Raw genomic sequence first — 10,260 nt, 5'->3', positions numbered from 1 at the left:
TTTTCCTGCTGATTTGCTAGCAGGATTTGTGTGCTCGTTGAGCTTTTGTTTCTGATTGGTATATTCTTTTGAATCTAAAAAAATACCAATCGAAGACAAGAGTTCACAAGCACGCGATCCAGCTAGCAATCAGCAAGAAAAAAAGCATCGTGTGCCGGACTGGTCGAGTATCGAGCGTCGAGCATGAATAGAGAGGCGATGTCGATGAATTCGTGATCAGCGGTTGTCGCGATTAATATCCCTATCTTATAGGGACATCTATCTTGTTAGGCGCGATTGGCGCGATCGCAAGTGGCGCTGTGCGAAAGCGGCATTGCAAAGCATGGCGCGCGTCGCGTCGCGCGCGTCACGAGAGGGGCGCCGCGTAACGTGGAACGAGGACGACCATGTGACCGGCGGCCGGCCAATCAGCTGTTTAGCTTTGTCGTGCCGCCAAGCTCATTTCCAGTCCGTGTGCACGCGGAAGCTGTGGGATCGACTGGCTGCGGGTAGAGCGCGAATATCCCGAGCTCGTGCGAATTATGCACGGCCGATCGCGATAGAGGAGACGCCAAATTGACATAGCTGACGGATCGTTTCGGTTTAACGGCACGCGATACCTCGCAAATCAACCTCGCGAGTGCTTTTACATGCGAAGTCGCCATTTTGGTGATACGGCAAGCCGATGGTCTGAGCAAAGTGTAGCCCTTATGATCTTTTTATTTCTCTTTTTCGCACGGTTCATCCGCGGTATCGTCCTCAGCCGATTGACGGCCCAATAACGCCGGAGATGACACAGCAAAATAAAACCATGAATTTCCTAATACACGACGCTAATGGTAAGTGGATCCGTGCGGCGCGCGCCAACACACAGTCGGCACACGCGTGACCCTCGTTTCGTATTTCCCTTGCCTTCGCGTGCGCCTCCGTTCCCCCGCAAACGTCGAGGAAAATTCGGTCGCCGCGCGGCATACGCCCGCCTGCAAACACCCTCCGCCTTCCTGTCAAGCTCCGCGATCACCGAAATTCACCAAATTACCAAAATTGCGACCGGTTGTGAGTTTACGCGAGTTTCCTCTCTCGCGCTTTTCCCAACTTGTTCAAGTTTGTCATAAGCGACACGATCCCGCAACTTTTTCCCGCTTCCTAGCTAAATTTCAATTAACTTGCCTTTTTTTATCCGCTTTTTATACGTTGCGATTTTCTTATTGCTTCGTCTCCTATCGAGTATCTCCTTGAGAGATTTTATTGAGAGATTGTGCGTGTGTGTATATTCCCGGCTCGACTGGCAAGAGCAGCTTCTTGCCGCTAATGAAACAGCCAGCGATTTATTTACTCGATTATGCGTAAATATGTTTCTTTCACGCCTCTATCGCTCTTTTATTCTCTTTGATAACGAATCATATCGACTGTAACTTGATCAACTTAGGCAAATAACTTGTTGCCATTTTAAAAATTCATACAAATATTTTCTGCTATCTTCAGTTGCAATTTTAGAAGTACCAATGCGAGTAATTTCATCGTGATTCTCTAATGTAACCAAGATTAATTTCTTTGTTTAGAATAAGTAGAAGCTCAACATTCCATCTCTTGCAATATATTAATGATATTTATCTATACAAATATGTATAAAGCTAAAATGGCATGCACTTTCAATATTCGACTATTGAGTATTGTCGACTTGGATTTGGATAAGCGTATTCTCATTCGTTTTGTCTTTAAGTGCCTAACATTTATGCTCATTGACAATTTGTAAATTTAATTATTTACAATCTTTAAATACTATGGTATAAACATGAAAGATTTTGTGTAATCTATATAATTTATAAGATGATACAGATATTTCGAAATTAAATGATTCTTTTTTTAGGTATGTCAAAGCAGAGAACTTGTAAAATAAATATATTAATGTCATTTGTTTATATTCTTGATATAAAACTGCATAGTATAGATAATCCATCAATCATGAGCAGTTTCATGATAGTCTTGGTGATACATTTTCTCTTTTATTCATTTATCTGCTTTATCCTATATTCTCTTATCTATAATATAATCATAAAATGTTGTTCCAATTGGAAATATGTAACATATATTTTGTTTTATTTTATTTTTACTTTTTCAGTATATTATGATATGCAAATATATATATATATATATATATATATATATATATATATACATATATATATAATGCATGTTTCTTATTACAGATTAAAATTAATAGATAAAGTATCAATAATTTTAAGTAGGGCTTTCCTCTTGTCTAAAGAAAAAATTTTTAAATATTCTGCCTATATACATATATAAAAACTGAAATACATGTATGCAATTACAGATGAATTGAATTTATTGCAGGACATCCACAAGTGATAAAAGTAGTGCAAAGTACACCTAATAAAGCATTAAGTGGTATTGTTAGCACGACAAATGCAGGTGGCCTTAAAGTGTTTAAAGCTCCTAATCAAGAATCACAGGTACTTGCCTTGATTTTATATCTTGTTTACAATTATAATTATTGTAATTATAATTACAATTATAATTATTGACCTAATGTAGAGATTTTGTGTGTGTGTGTGTGTGTGTGTGTGTGCGCGCGCGCGCGCGTGTGTGTGGGTGTGTGGGGACGCGCGCGCGCGCGTGTGCGTGTGACGAATAATATTTGTGAGAAATTGCTTTATAAAAACTAAACTATAACTTAACTACACTTGAAAATATTTTCAATATTTTTCTTTAAATCAATGATACTTGGAAAAAATGACTTTTAATAAATATTATACACATATCATCTCTTAATTAGGTTTTATCATCGAATACGCAAGTTCTTAGGACTATTAGTTTGCAAAATCCTTCTACACCAGGACAAAGTAAGTATTTTTTCTTTATTCTTTTTTTTCTTATGATTGTAATCTCAATATTGACACACACACACACACACACACACACACTTGTATATATGGGGTGTGTGTGTGTGTGTGTGTGTGTGTGTGTGTGTGTGTGTGTGTGTGTGTGTGTGTGTGTGTGTGTGTGTGTGTGTGTGTGTGTGTGTGTGTGTGTGTGTGGTACGTACGTACGTACATGACACACACACACACACACACACACACACACACACACGTTGCTTTCTATTTAAACATTATAGGATTGGTAACAATACCTTTACAAAATACTAAAATGGCAACGTCGAAAGCAGGAGAATCTATAGTGACCAAAACTATACAATTAACATCTGCACAAATGGTAAATATATAAGTGATTATAAGTGTGATAATAACAATTTAACAGAAATATTAAATTTCATAGCAAACTACTTTCGCATATAATTGCTTTATTCTAGAGCGATATAAAACAAGCTATTGTATCCCAACAACAGCAGCAGCAACAACAACAACAACAACAACAACAACAGCAGCAGCAGCAGCAACAACAGCAGTCTAATAGTACTACGCAACTTATTAAAGATGCTACTGGGAAAACTTTTATCAGTCCGATATTAGATCACAGCGGATCTAGGAAAAGGCAAGATGTGGAAAGTGGCGACTTTGTGCCTGAGTAATGCAATGATTTTATCGCGCACGCGCACACACACACACGCACACACACACACACACACACACACACACACACAACATAAAGAATAAAAGCAGGGATGAATTTAACTTTTCAGTTTCGCGATGTACTCTCTACATCTAACTACACTGAGCTATGGATTTTTATTTATACCTTGTCTTTGTATTTTAGTAAACGGAGAAAAGCAGAAAAGGTCGGGAAAGGGTTGAGACATTTCTCGATGAAAGTTTGCGAAAAAGTGAAGAAGAAAGGTACTACTTCTTATAATGAAGTAGCAGACGAATTGGTTGGCGAATTCACTAATCCTGCTCATATCAATTCTCTGACAGATCAGGTATTTATTTTTCAGCACAAGGTACACATTTTTTGCTTTGAGAAATTTGTATTTCAATATACATACTTGATTATTAATTAAATTTCTATCATATGCTTGATTCTTTTTCAGCAATACGATCAGAAAAATATTAGAAGACGAGTATATGACGCTCTAAATGTATTGATGGCAATGAATATCATTTCTAAAGAGAAAAAGGAAATCAGGTGGCTCGGCTTGCCCACTAATTCATTACAGGAATGTGTAGCATTAGAAAAAGATAAGAAGAAGAAGATTGAGAGAATCAAAGCTAAGACGCAGCAATTGCATCAACTAATTCTCTCTCACATTTCTTTCAAGAATTTGGTTGAACGTAATCGTTTAAACGAGAATGCCCGCGGGCCACCGAAACCTAATTCTGCCATACAGCTGCCATTCCTCATTGTGAATACCAGTAAAAAGACTGTCATAGATTGCAGCATTTCAAATGACAAGTATGTCATCGTCATATCAAATCGCGCGAAATAAAAGGAAAAAAAAAGTTATCGACAAATAGTATAAATAAATTAAGGAAGGAGTATTAATCAGATATTATTTTTCGTTACAGAACCGAGTACCTGTTTAATTTTAATGATAAGTTTGAAATTCATGACGATATCGAAGTTCTAAAGCAGATGGGTCTCGCTTTCGGTAAAAATATTAATCCTACTTTTTCTACTTTCACAATTATAATATTATTTCATTTTTTTACATTGTTAATATGTACACTGTAAGTTTCCATATTGTAAAATATAAAAATATATACTTTTAGGACTAGAAAAAGGGGAATGCACTGAAGAAAATTTACAAAAAGCGAAAATAATGGTTCCGAAGTCACTTGAAAAATATGTAGAACGTACGTGTGTGTTACATATCTCTTTTACACACACACACACACACACACACACACACACACACACACACACACACACTATCTGCACTTGTATATCAGTCCACTCGTCCACTCTCTGAGAGCATTATTTGTTGTAGAATTAGCATCAGGGGATTTAGAAAAGTTTATTCCAGTAACTATTCCCGGTCCAAGTACGTCGATGGAGGATTTAGACATGAAATTGGAAGGTTCTCGGCCACCATCGTCGTCACATACTTCATTATCGGAAGATCCTTTATCGCCACCATCTCAATATTATTCGGAGGAAGAGGACGACGAGGAGGAAAGTGACCAGGACGATCAGGCTGATAGCGATCTTGAAGTTAACTAGCACCCCGATTAACTTTTCAAAAGCTAGACTCAGGGTTTGTATGTTTATTCCGTTCTCATTTATTATGCTTATACCTTTTATATATATGCGTACAGGGGCTTTATTCTTGAAACATGGTATACGAAAATCCTACAATTTATGTGACCTATATTATATAGGATTTTCGTATGCGATATGTTTCAAGAATAGAGCCCCAGATGTTGTGTGCCTCATGCATATCGGACAATATTGTCCGATAATATTTATCCGTTCGTGGCAATTATTACCTCTGATGTATTAATAACATGTGAATACATTTTTAAGAATAAACACGTTTAGAATATGATGTTTGCAATATTAAATTGCAGAATTAAAGGGATTTTGTTTTTGAATTTTAGGATATTCGCCACTATCATCACAGCGATATGCCAGGATTAATAATATCGTCATTGTTGCCAATATCGTCTTCACCCCGATCGCCAGTTTTTAACATATGTCGAACAAGGATAAGAGTTGATAGATAAAGTGAGTGGAATGTGCAAATCTGTTGAAGTAAATGAGAAAGTATGGTCGAAAGGAAAATGTTGATTGGGGCTAAGGAGAAAACGTAGCAATTAATTGGACTAATTGTATTGGCAAATCAAAGTGGCCCTTTTTTCGTATCAACTAATAAAATAGTTGAATGCACGCGCGCGGAATGACCGGAATAAATAAATGCAGAATGACTGAAATGGGGTGCTATATTTTAGTTGTGCATCATCATACAAGTTTATATGACTCTAGCGTCTATGTATTATAAATTATAATCTTACAGTATCATAATATTATTATGTGTACGAGATATATTGACCAGTACTCATTTTCTTATGGCACGTTTATAATAACACTTGTCTGTGGTACGCAGTAAAATGACGTATGATAGATGCAGGCGCACATTTGACTCGAATTAAAAATACAAATAAATTGTAATAATGTTACAGTATGAAGTTTGTAGTTTGTGGTTAGTCTTTTGAGAAAGAAAAGAATATGTACCAAATTGTAAGAGTTTGCGGTAGTTTTTTTACAGCAAACTTAAAAAATTAAAATTTTTTCACATCTACTATATGTATAAATATAGAATACATTTAACGGCTGCGTTCAACAGAGAGAGAGAAAGAAAGAAAGAATACACAAATCTTGAAGATATGTGATGATAATCTTGAAGATTGATTTTATATCTTGAGAGCTCCGATTTTTCTTTCGGTATATTGAAGATGTGCTGTGTCAATGTTGCCAATAATTATGTATTCTCGGTATATGTAAAAGCGATAGTACAATTGTATCGACTCTGGTAGAGCATTATGCCGAAAAAGAAATAGCGAGCTAGGCAACACAAGCAAATATAATTTCAAAAGAAATTAAGACAAAGAAAGAACATTTATTATTTTGTCAGCTATACAATGCTAAGTAAATTATGTAATTAATATGTAACTATCATATTTTCTGCTGAACGCAACTGGAAACGATGTCTGTTGATTCTTTACATATTATAATCATGTTTACGTTTATGGATTTGGCGAGGACAAGAACTTTCTGCTTTAACATTAAGTTTAATCACGGTACTGTACAAAAGCGTTGTGTAGCTGAACTTCCTAGGAATGCTGCTTTACTCCAAGTCATCGTCGTCGTAAAGATCATCAAACTCTAAAAAAAAGAAACAATTATTTCAATAAACTAACCGTATATTCTGATAAACTTGGATTATTGTTTATGAAAAAAAATATGTTCTTAATCTACGACATATGTAGAAATACTTATAAAATTAAATGATATTTAGTATATCATTGAAATTTTCTGAGCTGCTCTTTGGAAAAATATCCAAATTAAAAAAAAGAAATTTATTGATTTTCTATGGATTTTAAAGAGAATAGAGTTAGTTTAGTCAAGTTTGCATTATATAGAATTATTTAGTATTTGTCGTACCATTGAAAAATTCTGAATGAACCGCTTTCTCACTAGCTGTGAGATCCACTAATAATCTACTACCTCCAACCTAAAATCAATGTTAAACATATTTTATCGTAAGAGAGAGTCAAAAAGTTAAACTACCAATTTGCACCAATAACTTACTATATCAACATAAACATTTTCTAACCTCACTAGTATGTATATACGTTACCTCCTCTAATTCGACATAAGGTCCAGCTCCTTCGGGAAACATTTCATCAGCTACGAGTGTAGGTTTCATATTGAAATTATTTTGGTTAATCTAATGCCGTATTTAATCTCTTTTTACGAGTAGACAAATTAAAATCATATTCAACTTTTATAGTAATAGAATTGCAGCAGGTGACATGCGCATACGCATATGAATATGATCTTTATAATCTATACAGACGATTTATGTATGTATCACGTATATACGCAAAGTATATACGCAAGAAGACGGTTAAGGATAATAACATCGCGTGTAATGTCTTGTCTCACATTTGAAATTCAACCAAAATAATCTTTTAATCTTTTAGATCAGTCAAACGTAATTTGAATAAAAGTTTAATTCTCAATGCGAGTGTTTGATATTACATATTGAGTTTTATCACGGCTTTAATTCCGGTCTATAATAGATGTAGTAAGGGCAACTTTCACCAACACCAGTTAATTTAATCGGTCGATTATTCCATTGCAAATGACCATCACAATATATCTACAAATTTAACAATTTAAATATGACTGGTCAATTCCAATGAAATAATCGGCCGATTAAATTAATCGGATCTTTGATGAAAATAACTTTTACCACATCTATTACGGAGCCTTTTCATACGACGCTTGACATTCATTTTAGCATCAAATGGGTCACGTGGTCAAAGCTGATGCAACATAATGAAGTTTGAAACTTTGGAAGTTCAGTCACTTTTAATCACGTGGTCTATTTTGACGCTAAAAATGAGCGTCAAGCGTCGGTATGAAAAGGTTCTTTAGTTTACACTATATGCAAATTTTAATACGCGAATCAAAATGGTACGCATTAAGGGTCGCAGCATATATTTCTGCATAATGCATAAAAAAATAAACCAATCATAATCCTCTATTTCTACTCCCACAATGGAAATAAAAGATTCTGATTGGTTCATTTTCTCAAGCTGTAATTTCATGCAGCGAAGCAAAGCTAGCTTTTACTCCCACTCCACCTCAATGAAAAGTAGCGTTGAAACGCTATTGCTTATCGCCTTCTTCCTTTTCACGGAACGAAGAAAAGCTGGTTTTGCAAACGCTAACGAAGCAAAAAATTGGGTGACGCTCGATTGCTCACATTACCGAATGGCCAATTCAAAATAAAATTATTTGATTGGTAGATCCAGTGGAAAATCTCCAGGCATCGGTCGTAAGCTGTAAGTGACTGTGTCCAACTGTAGCGGGTCAAATGGGACGCACCCTAAAAAATTTTATTTTAAATTGATTAATCGGCAATGTAGGCAATCGAGCTCTACCCGAAATTGATCATAGGCCGGTATTCATAGTCAGTTCTTATATTTAAGATCGTCATAAATAAGCTCATACAGCTATCCTATTAGTTGAAATTTTAAGACAATCTTAAATATAAGAACTGACTATACTGAATACCGGCCAATAATCAATTATTCTTCTTATGTTTAACTGTCACTAGTTTTATGAGTCATGGACTTATGAGCTATATAAATACATTTGCAGACGTCATGATTGGAAAAAGTTTATTTCGATGAGTTTTGGAAAGCAGTCTCGATATTTAATAAGAAATTCTCTATGACTTAGTTTCCACCCAGTCGTTCAATCCCGATTCACTTCGGAATGAAGTAATATTTCTTAAGTGTAAACGGATTAATTTCCATCCACTTTAATCCTCTTTTCTTAACGGAGTAAGATCAATCCGGTATAAAGGCTCCCTAAATCCATTTCATTTTGAAATGAACCGGGATTGGACGGCTAAGTGTAAACTAAGTCTATGTTATCTTAAGAGGATTCTTATTTTAAGCCTGAATTAATACGTCAATCTACATTGACGTGTATGTCGATTCGTGTAATAAAATATATTTTAAAATGCCTTCAAATCTTATTTATTAAAAATGTTATTTTAACTATTGTTTTAAAACTATTGTTTTATAGAAACGTGCAACTTATTCTTAACGAAAAAAAACACGCTGGAGATGTACCACTGACGATGACTTAAATTTAAGTTGAAACGTTTAGAACTTTTTACTAATAACTGAGTTAAAATTGAAAATGTAGTTTGCGCATCGTCCTACAGCGCTGATTCTCATTTGCGCTGTTATTATCCATTATTAAAAATACTAAAATTACTAGAAACGTGATATTTTAATATAATTTACATAACTTTGTTAATGATTCTGTGTGTGGCGTTGTGTGTGTGTGTGTGTGTGTGTGTGTGTGTGTGTGTTTTACTATTTGTTATTTTGTATTATTTATAATATTATTGTAATTATATAACGCAGTTTATACTATAAAACAAATGAAAATAAAAGTATAATAAAGTTAACTGTAACTTTTAAAGTTGGAATACTTGAAAGCTAACTTGCTTCATTTTATTTTTCATTATATTTTAATACTTTGAATCGCGAGTTTTAACAATTTAAATTTTTGCGTTGAGCTATCGAAAGTTAAAATCGCAGAATTTCGATCCTTGAAATTTTCGTTAAGTTAGTACATGTATGAGGAAAGAATATACAATATTTACATGTGTTTCGTGTCATTATGTGAAATGCACTTTATTATATTTTAAGAATTATAAAATATTATACATTGTCGATATATACTACATATTCAAACATTATTAAAAATTTTGAGTAGTCAATTAGTTTTAGCAAGATTCCAAGATTGTAAGTGAATAGTAATTCAATGTCGGTACAGCAAACGATATGTTTAAAATAAACAGTATTTATATCGCGCGATGTGTGGGCAAATACTCTATTTGCTCAGATCTTCTCACAAGAGAAAGTTGGAAAGAAGAGAAGAAAAAGAAAAGACGTGTGCATTTGTTTCATAGGGAGATTACGTAATAGTAATCGTGGTAAAGGAATTGAATACTCGCAACGATTTTAGAGTAAAATGGAGCGTGCAAGAAAACACGGCAGAATAGTGAATCGAGAGCGGTTGATGAGCAGACGATTGAGGGAAAGAGGGGGA

The 10,260-nt window shown here is 34.7% G+C and overlaps 2 protein-coding genes across 4 annotated transcripts; one reads left to right on the top strand and one right to left on the bottom strand.

Moving 5' to 3' along the window:
• The first annotated feature begins 397 nt into the window (after positions 1 to 397).
• Positions 398 to 6,834, top strand: Dp (transcription factor Dp). Of its 3 annotated transcripts, none has more exons than XM_089076242.1 (11): positions 398 to 818; positions 2,335 to 2,453; positions 2,777 to 2,843; positions 3,119 to 3,216; positions 3,314 to 3,495; positions 3,718 to 3,880; positions 3,992 to 4,353; positions 4,467 to 4,549; positions 4,671 to 4,754; positions 4,889 to 5,155; positions 5,499 to 6,834. In XM_089076242.1, exons 1-10 carry the CDS (start codon positions 770 to 772, stop codon positions 5,119 to 5,121), a joined length of 1,440 nt encoding a protein of 479 aa, XP_088932368.1. In that variant the 5' UTR covers positions 398 to 769; the 3' UTR covers positions 5,122 to 5,155; positions 5,499 to 6,834. The 3 variants fall into 3 exon arrangements, with proteins under 3 accessions (XP_088932368.1, XP_088932367.1, XP_088932369.1); XM_089076241.1 differs by having other exon boundaries at positions 401 to 818; positions 3,314 to 3,528; XM_089076243.1 differs by lacking the exon at positions 398 to 818 and adding an exon at positions 1,098 to 1,325 and having other exon boundaries at positions 3,314 to 3,528.
• On the bottom strand, positions 6,498 to 7,676 carry LOC105428685 (COP9 signalosome complex subunit 9). The gene is made up of 3 exons (XM_011641114.3): positions 7,259 to 7,676; positions 7,063 to 7,132; positions 6,498 to 6,783 (listed from the first exon to the last, which is right to left on the bottom strand). The coding sequence occupies exons 1-3, from the start codon at positions 7,325 to 7,327 to the stop codon at positions 6,746 to 6,748; spliced, it is 177 nt and encodes a 58-aa protein (XP_011639416.1). The 5' UTR covers positions 7,328 to 7,676; the 3' UTR covers positions 6,498 to 6,745.
• Between the last annotated feature and the right edge of the window lie 2,584 nt (positions 7,677 to 10,260).

Source organism: Pogonomyrmex barbatus, unplaced genomic scaffold, assembly GCF_055798465.1.
Source record: "Pogonomyrmex barbatus isolate J1 unplaced genomic scaffold, ASM5579846v1 scaffold2, whole genome shotgun sequence".
In the NCBI taxonomy this organism is placed as follows: domain Eukaryota; kingdom Metazoa; phylum Arthropoda; class Insecta; order Hymenoptera; family Formicidae; genus Pogonomyrmex; species Pogonomyrmex barbatus.
This window is presented reverse-complemented; position numbering and strand designations above follow the sequence as displayed.